Raw genomic sequence first — 16300 nt, 5'->3', positions numbered from 1 at the left:
CTCTCTGGGGAAAAAAAACCCAACATATTATTCTAAGCTCCTCCCAATCCAGACCTTCCAATGTGTAACTGATCAGAACTGGAGATGTTTTAAAGCAGAGATTCTTAACTTTTTTGCATGTCATGGACTCCTTGAATAATCTGGTGAAGTCTATATACCCTTTCTCAGAAAAAAAATGTAAATGCTTAATAGATAAATAAGATTACAAAAGAAACTAACTATATTGAAAGATTAGTGTAATTTTCCCCCTTCAAGTTTATGAAACCCAGGTTAAAAAAAAAAAACCCTGTTTTACAGCTTAAAAAAAAAAAAAAGCTCTGTATAATTTACCAGTTTGCCAAATAGCATTTTCCCCAAATTGGTCTTTCTCAACCACTAATGAAATTCCCTAGGACAATGAGGCCATATTTGAAAGGATATCAGAGTTTGCAAAACATTTTATCTGAAGTTTCTTATTTGATTTCCCCAGCAACTCTGTGAGAGGGATACTACAAATATTATTAGCCCCATTTTACTGATGAGGAAATTGAAACAGTGAGGTTGTAACTTACATGTGTTAACAAAGATAGTAAATTTAAATCCAGGTCTCTCACAATTCCAAGCCCAATGATGCTCCCACTGTATCACACTCCCACTCATGGAAGTCACATTCTGAAAAGGAGGGGTGACACCCACAGAGGGATAACTATAATCCACAGTATTTAATGAAAAGTGCATTAGAGCGCTGAAAAACAGAGTAATATATGAAGGCCAAGTGAAAGGATTGTTACTGACAAGGGAGTTGAGAAAAAGCTACTGAGTAGTGATGGGATGCAGTATTTGCCCAAGCTACCAGATGATGTAACAGCTCACTGATGCTGGTTGGTACATGTACCAATAGGACCTAGTGCTCCAGTTATGTTAGAGCAAACCTCTAGATGGAGCTCCAAGCCTTGAGTACAAACCCAACTTGGGCCTCCCCTATGAAAACCATCCCCAGGGACTTATCTATCCTAAGAGTATGATTACTTCCCAACAATAATTCATAATATATCCAGTGGCTCCATCTCTCATTCCCACAGGTTCTTGATTTATCAACTTCAATAAGACCAAGAGAAGGACTCAGTTACATATAGGTTCCATGCAATCCTTTACTACAGTAAAAACAGTTAACAGGAAAAAAAAGTTTATCTTTCTTTAGAGACTTTAAGCAGAGACTAGAATGCCTGTGCAATTGTAGCTGTTCAGAATAAGGTCTGAAATCTCAACTCATCCATCGCCCCCCATGAACCTTCTGTTCCTGATTTTTTCCTACGTACAATCAAGCACTTTTTAAAACAAGTGTTCATGATAAAGAGATTTCCTTGGGAAGTCATGTGTTCAAAGACCAGCTGGTAGGACTCAAGGCATGCTACATCACATGGCCAAGAGAAAGGAGAGGCTTAAGGGGTAGAGATTGTCCACATTCCCAGAATACCCATTCAATTATCAGTTTAACAAATCCTCATAGCCAACAGAAAGGGCTCCTCTATCATGCATCCCCAAGGGGGTGCTATGCTCACAAGTTGAAGAAACAGAGTTCTTAAATGAGCTCATTGGAAAGTACTGACTCCCTAGAGCTGGATACAAAAAGTGAGTTACACAAGAAAATTAGACAACAAGGTCAGGCACCTTTCACAACTAAGTCTATGGGGAGAATTCTTAGTGGAGAAGATTATAAGAGTTAAAATAAACAACTTTGACTACAGAAAATTGAAAAACTTTAAAAAATAGAATTAGAAGAGAAACATTTGGATGGGAAAAATATTTGCATCAATTATCACTGATAAAGATAAAATCAACATGGAGTAGTAGATGGAGAGCTGGCCTTAGAGCCTGGGTTCAAGACTTACCGCTGACACTTATTGATTTGATTTTTTATTGTAAATTTATTTTCAATTCATGGAACAAAACAAGCACTTTCATAACACAATATAAAAATAAAAAATAAAAAAAAGATGATTGCCCTTGAAACTGCAAATCAACAATGTACAACTTGCTATTCCCTCCAAATATACAATAGTTACTTAACCGTTTTTAAGAACAGAAAGATACTATAAAAAATCAACTAGCTCCATTCTGATTTTTCAAATGAAAAACATTCCCAAAGAGATGATGTGACTGACCCAAGGTAGCAGAGCGAAATTACAAAATGGCAGAATTTCAGCAATGGAAGATACCACTATAATGAATGAATCACTATAATCCAACTTGTACCTGAAAAGACATTCAGTCTGCAATACCCTTGACCCTCAATCATCCAGGCTTTTTTAAGGACAGAAACACTTCCTAAGGCAGCCAATGTCACTGTTCTTAGGAAATTATTCCTTAAGGACAAGGGTCTTTTTATTTATTTCTCTTTTTGGTCTTTCTTCGCATCTCAAATATCTGGCACATATTAAACACTGAATAAATGCTGACTACTGACTGATTAATTGTTCCTCAGTGTGGTCTGTCGATCTACTCACATGTGTCCCCGTTTCCTGTTCCTGTAACTTTCCTAACAAACCCTCCCAGGCCACAAAATCTGTACCTAAGGCTCATTCTCTTGTCATTTTAAAATTCACAAGATCAGAGACTCAAGAGCAATCTTCATTATCTAAACAAAAGAGAAGCAAATGACTAGAGGCCTGTTTTTCATAGGGTCCCACATCACCCTCAGAGAGGAAAGGGCCCAAAGCATCTTCCCTTGCAGTATTGCTTCTCATTGACCACTGTCAGTGAAGGAGTCACACCAATAGAGAACAGCCAAGGAGAAACTGGCTTAAGAGTAAGAGAGCCCAGGGCCCTTTGGAAGGTCCTCTTTGTCCAACCTCAGGTTGTAGCTGATTAAAAGGGCTTTTTCTAACTATGTGGACTGAAGACAGAAACTAGCTATGTAATGGCTATATATGTTCCAATACCTCTCCAGACACAACCATATAGAGTCACCATGACTCTCCCGAGCATCCCATTCTTGGCTAACATAAGGTCTGACGCGCTGTGTGTATTTCTCCACCATATGTAACTACCTAGATTGAATTTGAGAAACCAGTTCTTTTTCACATGAACTGCCAGTTAGTGGCACTTGCCCCACACCTCTAGCCTAGAACCAGAAGCAAAATGCTAATCCATCTGATTGTTCCTTTTATTTTTTTATCTGTTCATCAATCTCTTAACCATGCCTTCTTTTCCTACCAAATACTCTCTCTGTGTCTCTCTGTCTCTGTGTCTATCTCTCTATCTCTCTGTCTATCTCTCTGTCTCTCTGTTTCTCTGTATCTCTCTCTCTGACTCTGTCTCTCTCTCCCTGTCTGTCTCTGTCTCTGTCTGTCTCTGTCTCTCTCTCTCTCTCTGTCTCTCTCTCTCTGTCTCTCTCTCTCCTTCTTTGTCCCTTTTTTGAAACTCTCTTCAATCTGGAACCTTTAATGCCCGGAACCTTACAAGCTAGAAAGTCTAACTTCCTAGCTGATTGACATCTTCCTTACTTTAATGTCCAAAGTGGGAAACAAATCAAAATCTCCTGAGTAGAACTCGATCCCTTCCTACAAAATAACTGAGCCCTGATTCAAAGAGTAAAGATGGACCTAGGGACCCCACTGGGAGTTTAGCATGTGTTATACTGTATGTTCTTAGAGGAACTCCTTATAAAATCATATGGAGTGGTCTAAAGAGTAATGTACCCAAGGGTCCTTGACAAAATTGCTTATCTTTTTCCTTCCCTGTCCTTCCCTATTCTATTTCAAATGTCAGTGCCAACCCCAGGGAAGGGGGAAGGGGAGAGGACGTAGGAAAAAGGGTGAAGAAGAAAGAGGGCTGCTAGACTGCCCAAGTTAGGAAGTGTCAATTCCCAGAGGTGTAGAGGTATCCACAGGTAGGATTGGGGAGCTGCCCTACTTTTAGAGGTGTCAACTATTGCCCAAGTTTGAGGAGAAGATCCATCTTAGTACTTTTTCACTGTTGTCCCAGGCTCTCCTTCCATGTTCTTCCTTGTTTCACTTCAGTTAGACTACTTGATCTTCCCTTAAATGTATCCAATGAAAGGATTCCTTGCTTTCAGTATTGACTAGATCTTCTAACTGCTTTGCAAAGCCTCACTTAGCCCTAGCATCACATCCCCACACTAGGTCTCCTGACTTCACTGTTCCTTGTTCCTCCTACCTCACCACAGGACTTCTCATCCTTGCATCACAACATGCATAAATGTAACTAGAGGTGAGGGAAGTGAAGGAAGGAAGGGATGTTTCATATATATTACTGTCTTCATTTATTTTTTGCATTGCCAAGTATTCCTTATTAGGTTTTAAACATTTAGAAAATATTATAGTATTTCAACTCTATTATATAAGCCATGCATACTTGCATATAGGTACATGTTCATGTATGTATGAGAAAAGCATAGAGGTGGTGGGAGAGAGAGGATAAGGAACAGGTCTCAGAGGGAGGAAAGCCTGGTTTCCAAGCTTGCATATGACACATAGCAGCTGTGTGAGATCAGCAAGTCACTTAATCTCTAGTGCCCCAAGCAGTTCTCTAAAATTATAATTTACAGAGCAGATGATAATGGAGTTTCCTCATTGAGAGTTTCATATATCAATGAAATCAAAGTTTTAGTTCAAATACACACACATACACATAAACACAAGAAAAAGGATGGATTACATATAGAGTCAAAAAATAGATTATCTGACAGTAAAAGAGAAGGAAAAATATTTACATGTTTTCCATTTATAATTTTAGTTTATTGCCATCCACTATTTATTCAAATATAAGAGTATGTTTCTTAGAACAAGTATAGATGAAATTCAAAACATACAGTGATGATTAAATGTGTAATATGTCAACTAGTAAAACTACAGTTTAAATGGTTAATAAAAATGATGCTTTTGTCTTAAAAGGAGAAGAAAAAAATGTTGTTGTATTGTGTGAGTACCTCTCAGGTATACTATAGAGTATACCTGATGGGATTTTTTTAAGCATATGAAGAAGTTCTTGCCATTGAGAGAAGACATGTATCATGTCTGCAAGAATTATAAAAAAGATCAAATGTAATATTTTCTTTCAACATAGACAATTGCATTGAGATTTTCCATTCAGACAGCCTTGAATGCCACCTTCAGCATCTGCTAATCACTCCTGACAAATACCATTCGGTAATGAGTGATGCCAAGAAATAAAACATTGAAGATAACAGAATTTGTCTGCTAAGAACTTACCTATTCACCACGCTTAAAGTGTGTACTTCCAGTCAGAGAAAAGATCCATGTAATCTTCAGTACAAAGATAAAGTTCTTTGACAATAAGAAGAAAGGAAGTTAAAACTCATTTCTTTGTCTCCTTAAAAGGAGTCTGCTTTCCTTTCTTGACGTTTTTCAAAATATGAGCCATCTCATGGATAAAAGTAATGCCTTCTAATTGTCATGCATCAAAATACACAGGGAATAGACAGTAGTTACTTATATCTCTGACATTTAAATTTTATACAAGTGGCAATTTTTGTATAAGAACAAATGTAAAATAAAAAGAGCATTTACTTAAGGGAATTCAAAAAACAGAATTTGTTTGGGCATCTCCATCTCACAACCATCCTTAATGCTCCCTCCAACCAATCTATTCCAAAAGTCTGCTCTTTTCACTGCTTTAAGGTGAAAAAAAATTATCCTATTGACTGAATTAAAAACCAGATGAGAATAAAATTTGTTCCAGGATTTATTCTTTTTTTTAATTTAAGAGACTGTGTCTCCCTATCTCATCAGAACTGCAAGTGCAACATTTATTCATGGGCCCAATACCACTGCTGATTGGAACAGAAACTTCCTTTGGGAATCAGTCAGGTCTTCACATCCTAGAGAGATGCTATGAACCTCAAGAACAGTTTCTAGCAGGAGAGTTAGCCTCAATATTGGTTCTCAGAATCAGTCTGTCGACATGCACACGTCCAAGCGGCTTTCATTTTGAACCTCTACTCCAATTGGTTGTCAGGCTAAATCCTTGACTCGGACAATTAAGGAAGAACTTCTCCCTTATCCCTGAACCTCCTTGAGGGGGCAGTTAGGTGGTGCAGTGGATAGAGCACCAGTGCAGGAGACAGGAGGACCCGAGTTCAAATCTCACCTCAGACACTAGCTGTGTGACTTGGGCAAGTCACTTAACCTCAATTGCCTCATCCAGGGTCATCTCCAGTCATCCTGATGACTATCTGGTCACTGGATTCAGATGCCTCTGGAGGAGAAGTGAGGCTGGTGACCTGCACAGCCCTCCCTCACTCAAAAAAAAAATGCAAGTCATGTCATTATTTCTCTGATGGCATGGTCTTCTTCGGCAATGAAGGACAAACACATACACCTCCTTGAAGGGATAAGGAAAAGCTCCTTGTAGGAGGTGACACTTTAATAGACCCCTGAAGCTATCATCACTCCATGGCTGTGATACGTATGTGCGTACATACACACACAGAGCACTACTACTGACTCCCTTCCCCAACACAAACATACATATCCTGACACCACCATCACCACCCATCACTCACTGCTGGGATGAAATACAGTCTAGTGATAGGTAAGAGCAAAGGCATAAGAAGAGGAAAGGACAAAAGGAAGAATTTGACTAGAATATTGACTAGAACAAGGGAGTAGCCTGAGATAAGCACTGGAAACCAGGTAGAAGTCAGCTTGCAGAAGGACTCTGAATGCCATTGTATTTATCCATAACTTGTTAGGCAATGAGAGCCGCTGAATGGTTTTGAATAGAAAAGTGACTATCCCATCAGAGCTTTAGCAAAATAGCTCTGGCAGAAGTGTGAAGGATATAATGAAGAGGGAAGAACTGATAAAAACCAACCTTTGGGAGTTCTGCCGAGAGTAGGGAAAGATGAGTGGGGCTGTCTGTAGAAGATGTACCCAACATTCTCTAAGCCTCAAGGAGCTTCCAGATTGGACCTGAAGGCAAATGACTCTGACTCCAGATGACTTTGATCTTGAAGCCTAAACTCACCCCAACCTTTGGGGAAAGGATTGATGGATAGAAAAGACACTAATTTAATACTAAAATAACTTTTATCTGTGGCAACTAAATTCTACATTCAGCTTATATCTTTCTTAAATGATTTCCAAGCATCTTGAAAATGTGTATCACTATCATTTTATAAAGATGCTGAGAAGCGACGAAATCACTGAGGTCCAGTGGCCTCGGTCCTGACTCTGACACATTCTCCCATCTTCTTCTTCCACATACTTTTCCTTGAAGCATTAGCTCTTTCTGCCAATATATGTGACTATGAATAAGAATTTCTACATATCCCTATGTTTGTGAATACATATATCTCTGCACAGGTGTATATATGCATGCATGTACACACACACAAGGATAGGGATAGAGACTGGACCCAGGATTTAACTCTTGTAGGGAGATCCTAGTGAGGAATTTCCTCTACCAATGCAACCCTGTAACTTAGAGTCTTAGAAAGCTACTGAGAGATCTGAGAGATTACGTGAGTTACCCAGGATCATAGTCTGTACCTGACAGAAGCAGGACTCAAACTCAGATTCTCCTGGCTCCAAGAACAACTCTCCATCCACTACATCACATTCCCTCTCTATACATATACACATGTTTGTGAGGGTATGTACATATATATACACATATTTAACATAACAGTCATTCTCCAAAATAATATCTCACTAGACTATATTTTGCAATACAAAGAGTACAAGCAAAACTAGCTGCAGTTGATGAGACATGTCCCCATCTACCTTCAAAGTCTCCTACCTCTCTACCAAGAAGAGGAATATGAGTTCATATTCAGGGACTAAGATTAGTTATAATCATTAATAGAACCTGTATGGATTTCAAGTCTTGTTTTTATTTATAGTATGGTGGTTATTGTCCATATAAATCACATTCTAAAGGCTCAAAGACCAGTTTTTTCTGTGTCTATATATAACATATGTGTGTGTATGATGTGTGTATATGTATGTATAGGGTTCCAGTTCTTTGCTACCTCTTAAAATATATTCAACATATACATTAACATGATAAATAATACATCAGTAAATCACCAATTAATATAGGGTATTCACTATAATATACTAATAATAAAGGTGTAGTGTGTGTTTGTGGGTGTGTATATTTTTTTGAGAGGAAGCAAAAAAAGTGGGGACAAGCAGATGTCTGTGGATCAGGTTTTTTAAGCGCTTCACAATGTTACTTATGTTTTCAGGTTGCTTCCAAATTCCTCTTGCCACATCAGCCCTCTTCCTGGACTTTCACGATATTACATGCAGTTGACATCTTGCTGAATAGGACATTCAATCTCCTGCCTCCACATCTTTTCCTCAGCTCTCACCCCTTACCTAGTCTCCTTCCTTCCTTCCACGTTGGCAGACCCTAAACCCCTTCAAGGCTCTGCTCAAACCATCTCTTTCAAGAAGCTCTTCTTGATTCCCCCAGTTGCTAGTGCCCCTTTCCTGCCACTTTCCACATTCATTTGTATTTATTTTGTATCCATCCAATACTTACTTATCTGTGAACATCTATTCCCCAAGTACAATGTGTCCTCGAAGGTGAAGAGTATCTTACTTTTATATTTGTACTTTCAGCACTGAACACAGAGATTGGAACAAGCAAGTGCTTAATAAATGCTTCCCAAAGGGGTGATGTTTTTGCAAAGCACAGAAGATCCAAAACACCCATGATCGAAGGAAGCATGCGAGCATCCTGCAAAAAGTCCCACACCAGAAGAAGGGAAATAACTCTGGGCAGGTCAGGAGGTTTCTTGGTGCACATTCCTAGAATATTTACCGACACTTGAAGAAGCTTTACTTGAAGAAGCTTTAGGCCCCCTACCCACAAATTCTCCCAGGGTAAACTCAATCCATGGTAGGAACAAATTTTCTGAGATATTTCCCACTGAATCTTTGGATCTTGGCAGCGTTTTGGACACTTTCCATATGGCTCCTGCTCTGCCACTACACCTGGGTGCATTGAATTAAGACTTTCAGAGGCTCGTTCCGGGGAACTTGAAAGGATTTAGGAGAAACAAAATCGGGGAAAAGAAAATATTTACATGCTAAATAATTATCCGAGAGAGCCCCAGAGGGAGACAAAAGGAAATGCGTCAACCCTCCTAAAGGTTTGTGGTTGGGTGTTTTGTGTTTTGTTTTCCTCCGCCACCTGGAATTGAGACACCTGGGACTCCTTGGAGGACAAAGACGTGTGTGAGACTGGGGAAGAGAGAAGCTGGGAAGTGGCGTATCTAATCTCAACCAGTAGTCCTACGAAGGAGGGAGGACCTTCGCCCGCGTAAGGACTTTATGACCTTTATGAACAACGTGCAGCTCCAGCATCTCTGCTCGCTCTCCCGCGCCCCCAGCCTCCTTCTCGAGCTTGCATCCCCAAACCAGACCCTCCTCAGTGTCTCGAACTTGTTGCCTTTCCCAAAGCCGAGTCATGTCTTCCCACAGCCGGGTGGCCGTGGTGACCGGGAGTAACAAGGGGATCGGCTTCGCCATCGTGCGCGAGCTGTGCAAGAAATTCCCCGGGGACGTGATTCTCACCGCCAGGAACCCGACCCTGGGACAGAAGGCTGTAAACAAGCTGAAGCAGGAGGGACTGAACCCTCTTTTCCACCAGCTGGACATCACTGACCTGCAGAGCATTCGCACCCTGCGGGAATTTCTCAAGGAGCGGTACGGGGGTGTGGATGTGCTGGTCAACAACGCTGGAATAGCCTTCAAAGGTACGAACTTGGGAATGACCCTGAGTGTGTAAATGAAAGTCACTGAAATTGATTGTGTTCATTGTAAAATACATAACTCCTCACTCCAGGCAAAAAGTCTGTGGGGTGAGTGACCTTAGAATACAGGGCTTGTATCAGGGACAGGTTGTTAATACATTCTGTTGTTGTTGAGTCGTATCCGACTCTATCTGACCGCATGGACCATTTTCTCCCTGGGGTTTTGGGGGCAAAAATACTGGAGTGGTGGTGGTTTTCTGGAGAACCGATGAATTACGGCAAACAGAGGTTATTTGCACAATCACATAGCTAGTAAGTGCTTGTGACCGAAATTGAACTCGGGTCTTCCTGATCCCAGGCCCCACGATCTATCCACTGATCCATCTATTTGACTCTACCTCACGAAATTTCTATCATTTTGTCTATATCTTTTATTGACCTACTGTGTGGGTGTTGTAGCCTTCCAGGAGATTATTGGCACCTGAGCTGGGGCAATTTCTTTCTTGTGTCCCATATCCCCACAGGTGGTGGTGTTTGCCCATAGTTTCTTCCGTAAATCCTTTTTTTAATTGAAGTTATTGAATATTTGTCCTTGGCAAAGCATCTTGATGTAACTCTCAGTTTTCTGAATTTCGCAAGGTATTAAATTTGCTGGAGGTTTCCCTGTATCCCTTGGAGTATGTCTCCTGTTTAGGTAATCACAAACTGCTTTTCTATATATGCTTTCTCTGGGAAGTTTAAGCCTCTAGCAAGACTTTCAAACCTGGTTATATAATACACCAACAGCTCTGGGCATTTTAGTGAATTTTTCATCTTTCCTTCAAACCGAACTGTTTCAGAGAATAGAGCACAGGACCTGGAGTTCAGAAGATCCGAGTTCAGCAATAGTTTCAGACACTTACTTCCTGTGTGACCTTGGGCAAGTCACTTAACCTCTGGTAGTCTCAGGCTGCTTAACTGTAACATGAGTGTGATAAACACACCTACCTGGAAGGGTTGTTGTGAGAATCTGAGGACATATTTCTAAAGTGTCTACCACATAGTAGGAGCTATATGAATACTTATCTCCCCCTTCTTTTAAAATTAGGCGAATTTCTTTGCTTTAGAAATAGAAATGTTCAGCTGGGTTACTGTTTAACTTACTCTTCATTTTCTTCTCTTTCTTCCCCTCCCCCTCCCTTCTTTTTAGCTGGTGATACCACACCTTTTCCTATTCAAGCTGAAGTGACACTGCAAACCAACTTTTTTGGCACCAGAGTTGTATCTGCAGAATTACTGCCTCTGATAAAGCCCCAAGGTAAATTCGATATTTGAATTACAAAGTACTAACTTTGTTTATACAAGGAGGAAAGATCTAGAATTATCAAATCTTTAGTACTAAACAAATGATCTGAATTCTGACTCCAATTCCAGTCTGATTATCTCTGTTTTTCTGGGCCTTTATTCTAGCAGTTGTAAAGAAGAAATTATATCTTATAATCTGTAATGCCACTCCTATTTCTGTTTTTAGATACCTGTGTTCCACCCTTTTAGTTCAGGGACATTGGGAAATGTTTGATTATATTACATGAGTCACATCAAGGCTGACTCAGCAAAATAAAAAAGGAGGAGGGGGAGAGGAGAATAAAACTATCTCTGTAACAAGACTCCTCACACAACAGAACACAGAGAATTCAGGAATCGTTTTCCCCCCCATAGAGATCTGAACAATAATGTGCTCCAGAAAGAGACACATTTAATTTTAAATTCTCTGGAAAATACAGTTTGGGACTCCTCTGATACCTTTAAAAGAAGCTTTTTTCCTGTGACTGAGATCTCCTGGTTGATTAATGAAATTGTCACCGTCCATCCTACCACCAGAGTCTTAAATATATCATCTGTTTTTTATGTAGTGAATTGGGGGAAGCCATTTTCAAGGCCTCAGATTACCAAAAGGAAGGAGAATAATATTTGTCATTAAAGTTTCAGTCCTCATCAAAAGAACCTACTCACCTGTCATGCATTTGGCATATACTTTAGGTAAAGTAAGCATACAGATGGACAAAGAGTAATTTTTTTAAAAGTATGTAAAAGAAAAAAATCCTGATCAACTAAAATAAGGCAACTATTGAAATATGGTGTGAATGTTTAAGGTAGCTGGCCTCCATTCAGATGAGTTGAGGTAGTCTTTGGAGTAAGAAGTACTTTAAAATATTGAAGATGTATCTTTACCTGGATAATAGAGCATTATTGTACAGATTATCTTCCTCCTGAAGATATTTGTGGTGAATGATATTTGAGATAAGCAGAGGGTTTCATTTTCTAAATCCCCAGAGAGAAAACCCAATACTCAGAAGAGCAGTAGGCCAAAAGATATAGTAGCCAACTCTACAGCTTACCAGGGGTGAATAGGGGTGTACTGGAGCCAGCTTGAATCCAAGCTGATTAAGTTTCCATCACAAACATTTACACCTTGGAAATCAGCAAATGTTACGTATCAGAGCTTGATTTATTGCAGATTTTCTACACTTAAGAAGGTGATGGAGAAAATGTAAATAAATACACTTCTAGGTGTGATCTCTGTACATCTTACACACACACACTGCCTTTATCCTCCATAACACAACATTGAACTGATCCCTTCCCTATTCCTAGATGCCAAGGTCATATAGATTTGTAGATTACACAGAGGCCTCACACCTTTGTAAGCTGGATGTGGTACTCACTATGTGGGAATTATCCCAGAATCTGTATAGTCAGATCATCACCTCATCAGAATTAAAATCAGAATACGATAATGTTAAGGCACAAGCTCAGTTTTCACGAGAACAGTCTCGGGTCAGGTAAAGGTGAGGGCTTCTTGAAACCACCGAGCTCTCACAAGGCCCCCCAGAGAACAGCTGGGAATTGAGGGAGTAAGATACGAGTTATTTTGTTTTCCACCTCTTCTCAGTGGAAACTTGCTGGGGAGAGCATCCTACCCTTGAGACTGGTCCATGATCTGAGCACACCTTTAGTTAATTAGCTAAGGGGCTGAGAGCATGCATGGTCCACGATCGAACTCTGCAGCTGGGAGAACTTAACTGGGGATAGGAAAGCCTGACAGGGGGTTGTTGTTTTTCCTTTCTCCTCGGGAAGGAGAAGGAGGCTTCCACGGGGAGAACTCGCCCTGCATGCTGACATGTAGCTTGTATCCGGAACAAAACCTACACCTCTGTTTGACTCTGGAGGTCTCTTCTCTCATATGTTTATCCAGCTGATCACCGAAGACCTGATATAGGTAAGAGGACCTGGCAGCCTATGACATTAGGCCAGACAAGATAACTTACTAATATCAATAATGAGAAATACATGGTATCTAATTGAATCAGATTTTTCTTAAACAAGTAGTTGATAATCTAAAATGGGAAATAGACAAGAGAAATTATTTCAACCCTGAGTCAAATAATTTTATCTAGCTAGATGCTCTATCAGTGTCAATTAGTTGACACAATAAGGAGGGAAAAGAGCTGAGAAACTCCTTAAAATAGACATGTGATATATTATACAAGCAAATGACTGTCAAAGATCACACTGACTTAGACTATGAACTCATTTATAAATTCTTTTGAGGAAGGCTACAAAATAATTGTAAGCTTTGTCATCTCCTAAAGCAGAAGTGTATAAAAACAGTCTGAAGAAAGCTTGGGAAGAGATCCAACTAAGAAAAGTCATCCCAACTCAAAGTTTTCAAAACAAATGTTAAAAATTGTTTTTACGTGAAACAGACCATCTATCTTGACCTACAGGAAATAGAAGGGGAAGGGGATAAAAGAAGGGTGGTGATAAAAAGGAGGGTAGATTAGTGGAAGGGGTAGTCAGAATGCACACCATCTTGGGGTGGGGGGAGGGGAGAGATGGGGAGAAACTTTGGAACTCAAAATCTTGTGGAAGTGAATGTTGAAAACTAGAAATAACTTAATAAAAAAAGGAAAAAAGACAAGTCATCCCAAAGACATTTAAGTATAAAAAAAGTATAACAAACAACTTGTAAAAATTACTATAACAAACTTTGTCTTTATGGTACGGTTCATCAGACTAAACTCTTTTTAGGGGTCATAGGTCTGCTTCAGGACACTTGGCAATGTTTTAAGGCAGTCAGCACAATGTCATCCACAGAAATATCTAGAGAATTTCTCAACAACTTAGACTCTTGACTGATCTCCATTATTATAGGATGCCTCTCCCTTTCTTTTTATGCCTCACCTAACATTTATGATAAGAAACTCATTGAAAAGGAATATGTAATTTTTGTTGTGACATCTTCTAAGGAATCAGGTATTTGTCCATATGTATGTACTCGTATATGTGTGTGCATATAGATATAGATATACATACATATGGTCCATACACAAATTATATGCACATGCATAGTTACATGTGGACAATTTCAAATTTCCCCAAGACCCTCTAGCTTGCTCTTTTTTCTGTTTAAGTCATGGCCTGACAGTACACCTGAATTGTCTGTCACATAGAGATTGAGATTTATATACTGTCAGGCCCTGAGTCAAACAGGAAGGAAGAGAGCAGGCTGGAACGCCTTTGAAAAATTGAAGAGGTCCTTTAGTAACCACAAGCCTCCCATGAAAGCAAAGGCCTATTTTTTAATACCAATATTTTTAAAATTGTTGTTGTATGACAATAAGTCATACAATGCAGCAGTCTCTAAAGAATTAAAACTTATTGTTCCATGGAAGTCAGTAGGGAGGCTTCTGATGGGTATTAGCATTCTGCAATATAAAACCAATGAGGAAATCCAAAGAATGAAAAAAAGAGCATTTTATGTGATAAGCAGAGAATGTGGGCCAGTCACGTGGTGAGAGCAAGGGATGACAGATAAACAGCCAGAGTGATGTCAGGAGAAAATGAGGAAGGTTTCTAGCAAAATCTGTAGGACTCTCCCGCCATCACCTCTACCAAACATATGGGAGGACAGGAATCAGTATAATGTGTGGGATGGCTGAAACAGTTGGATGGCAGATCTATTTGACACAAATTGCTAGTGCCTGTGATATCATCCATTTGAATAGCACTTCCAGCATTATAGACTATGGTCCATTTATGCCTTCTCATTTTGTATGTTTCTTGTTGGTTACAGCATTTTTTTTAAAAAATTAAATGTCCTTATTTTTTCCCAGAATACAAAGAATAACTTTTAAGAAACAAAGATTTCAAGGCTATTACCAAGGTACCCCATTTATCTAGTGGCTTCTAATACAAATTCCATGTGACAACTTTGGCATTATGGTACCTCCACAGATTGGTTCAGAGGCTAGGTTATTCTCCCTGTAAAAAATCCCAGTCAAATCACAGAATTGCAAATATGAAAGCTGCAAGATTTGATTGGGATTCTCTATAGGAAGGACAACCTATACTCTGAACTACCAATTCCACTAGGTAGAGCTTCAGAGTCCCCTACGGGGAAGCCACCAGGTGTCAGTAAATGTTTTTATAAGTCATCATAAGGATTTTGGGGGGGGGGGAGTCACCTATTTATTTTAGACATGTGACAGCTATCAATCAAGAGGATCATTTTTGCTTATAGCCATTTTAAAGACTATTACAATGATATCTGAATAGGACAATGAGGTATTTGGATGGATTTCATGATTTTATAATCGTTTTGACTGGAAATTTCCTCTTACTATATCTTTAGACTTTAATCAGACATTGATCAAATATTGATAGGCAGGTTCAATTCTCCCATATTACATTGCCATCTGTGTTCATATACTCAAATTTAACACTGTACCTGGCACATAGAAAGCACTTTATGTATTTTTTCATTCATTTCATTTTTTATTCCTTTGTAAAATGATTTTAGGTATATTTACAAACAAACCATAGTTCTCTATCCTCCCAAAATAAAAAGTTGCACTTCAGCTATTAAAAATGTACACATATCTCACAATGTCATACAAATTAATAAATAACTATAAACTCTGAATTCTTTTGAAGAATAGTTTGTAATAATGATACGACAAAGGATATCTCCATATGTTTTATTGCAGGTAGAGTGGTGAATGTCTCTAGCATGGCAAGTATACGTTATCTTAGAAACTGCAGCCGTGAACTACAACAAAAGTTCCTGAGTGATACAATCACAGAAGAAGAGTTGGTGGGACTCATGAACAAGTTTGTGGAAGATGCAAAGAAAGGAGTGCATAAGGAGGAAGGTTGGCCTACCATGGCATATGGAGTGTCCAAGATTGGAGTCACTGTCTTGTCAAGAATCCATGCCAGGCAACTGAATGAGCAGAGGAAAGGGGATAATATTCTTCTGAATGCCTGCTGCCCAGGATGGGTGAAAACTGACCTTGGGGGACCCAGGGCCTCCAAAAGTGTAGAGGAAGGAATTGAAACCCCAGTTTATTTGGCTCTTTTACCCCCAGGTGTTACAGAACCTCATGGCCAGTTTGTATCAGAGAAAATAGTTGAAAAATGGGAAGCTTAATTTATGAATCCATTCTAGTAATACTTGAGTGTTACACATTTTAAATTTAAAAGTACATTTGGAAAGAAATAAAAATTAAAGTACATTTTGTACCTTTA

The 16300-nt window shown here is 39.3% G+C and overlaps 1 protein-coding gene across 1 annotated transcript; it reads left to right on the top strand.

Annotated features, from left to right (window-relative positions):
* The first annotated feature begins 8729 nt into the window (after positions 1 to 8729).
* On the top strand, positions 8730 to 16300 carry LOC140507087 (carbonyl reductase [NADPH] 1-like). The gene is made up of 3 exons (XM_072615023.1): positions 8730 to 9733; positions 10920 to 11027; positions 15760 to 16300. Exons 1-3 carry the CDS (start codon positions 9445 to 9447, stop codon positions 16200 to 16202), a joined length of 840 nt encoding a protein of 279 aa, XP_072471124.1. The 5' UTR covers positions 8730 to 9444; the 3' UTR covers positions 16203 to 16300.

The sequence above is a fragment of the Notamacropus eugenii genome, chromosome 5, assembly GCF_028372415.1.
Source record: "Notamacropus eugenii isolate mMacEug1 chromosome 5, mMacEug1.pri_v2, whole genome shotgun sequence".
Classification (NCBI taxonomy): Eukaryota; Metazoa; Chordata; class Mammalia; order Diprotodontia; family Macropodidae; genus Notamacropus; species Notamacropus eugenii.
The sequence above is the reverse complement of the archived record's forward strand: the minus strand, read 5'-3'. Positions and strand labels throughout refer to the sequence as shown.

What these genes read in the sequence shown, in the direction of transcription:
- LOC140507087 (XM_072615023.1), top strand. Translation starts at nt 9,445, where the DNA reads ATGTCTTCCCACAGCCGGGTGGCCGTGGTGACCGGGAGTAACAAGGGG. An exon ending in CGCTGGAATAGCCTTCAAAG is followed by an intron (nt 9,734 to 10,919) that starts GTACGAACTTGG and finishes CCTTCTTTTTAG; the next exon opens with CTGGTGATACCACACCTTTT. An exon ending in GCCTCTGATAAAGCCCCAAG is followed by an intron (nt 11,028 to 15,759) that starts GTAAATTCGATA and finishes GTTTTATTGCAG; the next exon opens with GTAGAGTGGTGAATGTCTCT.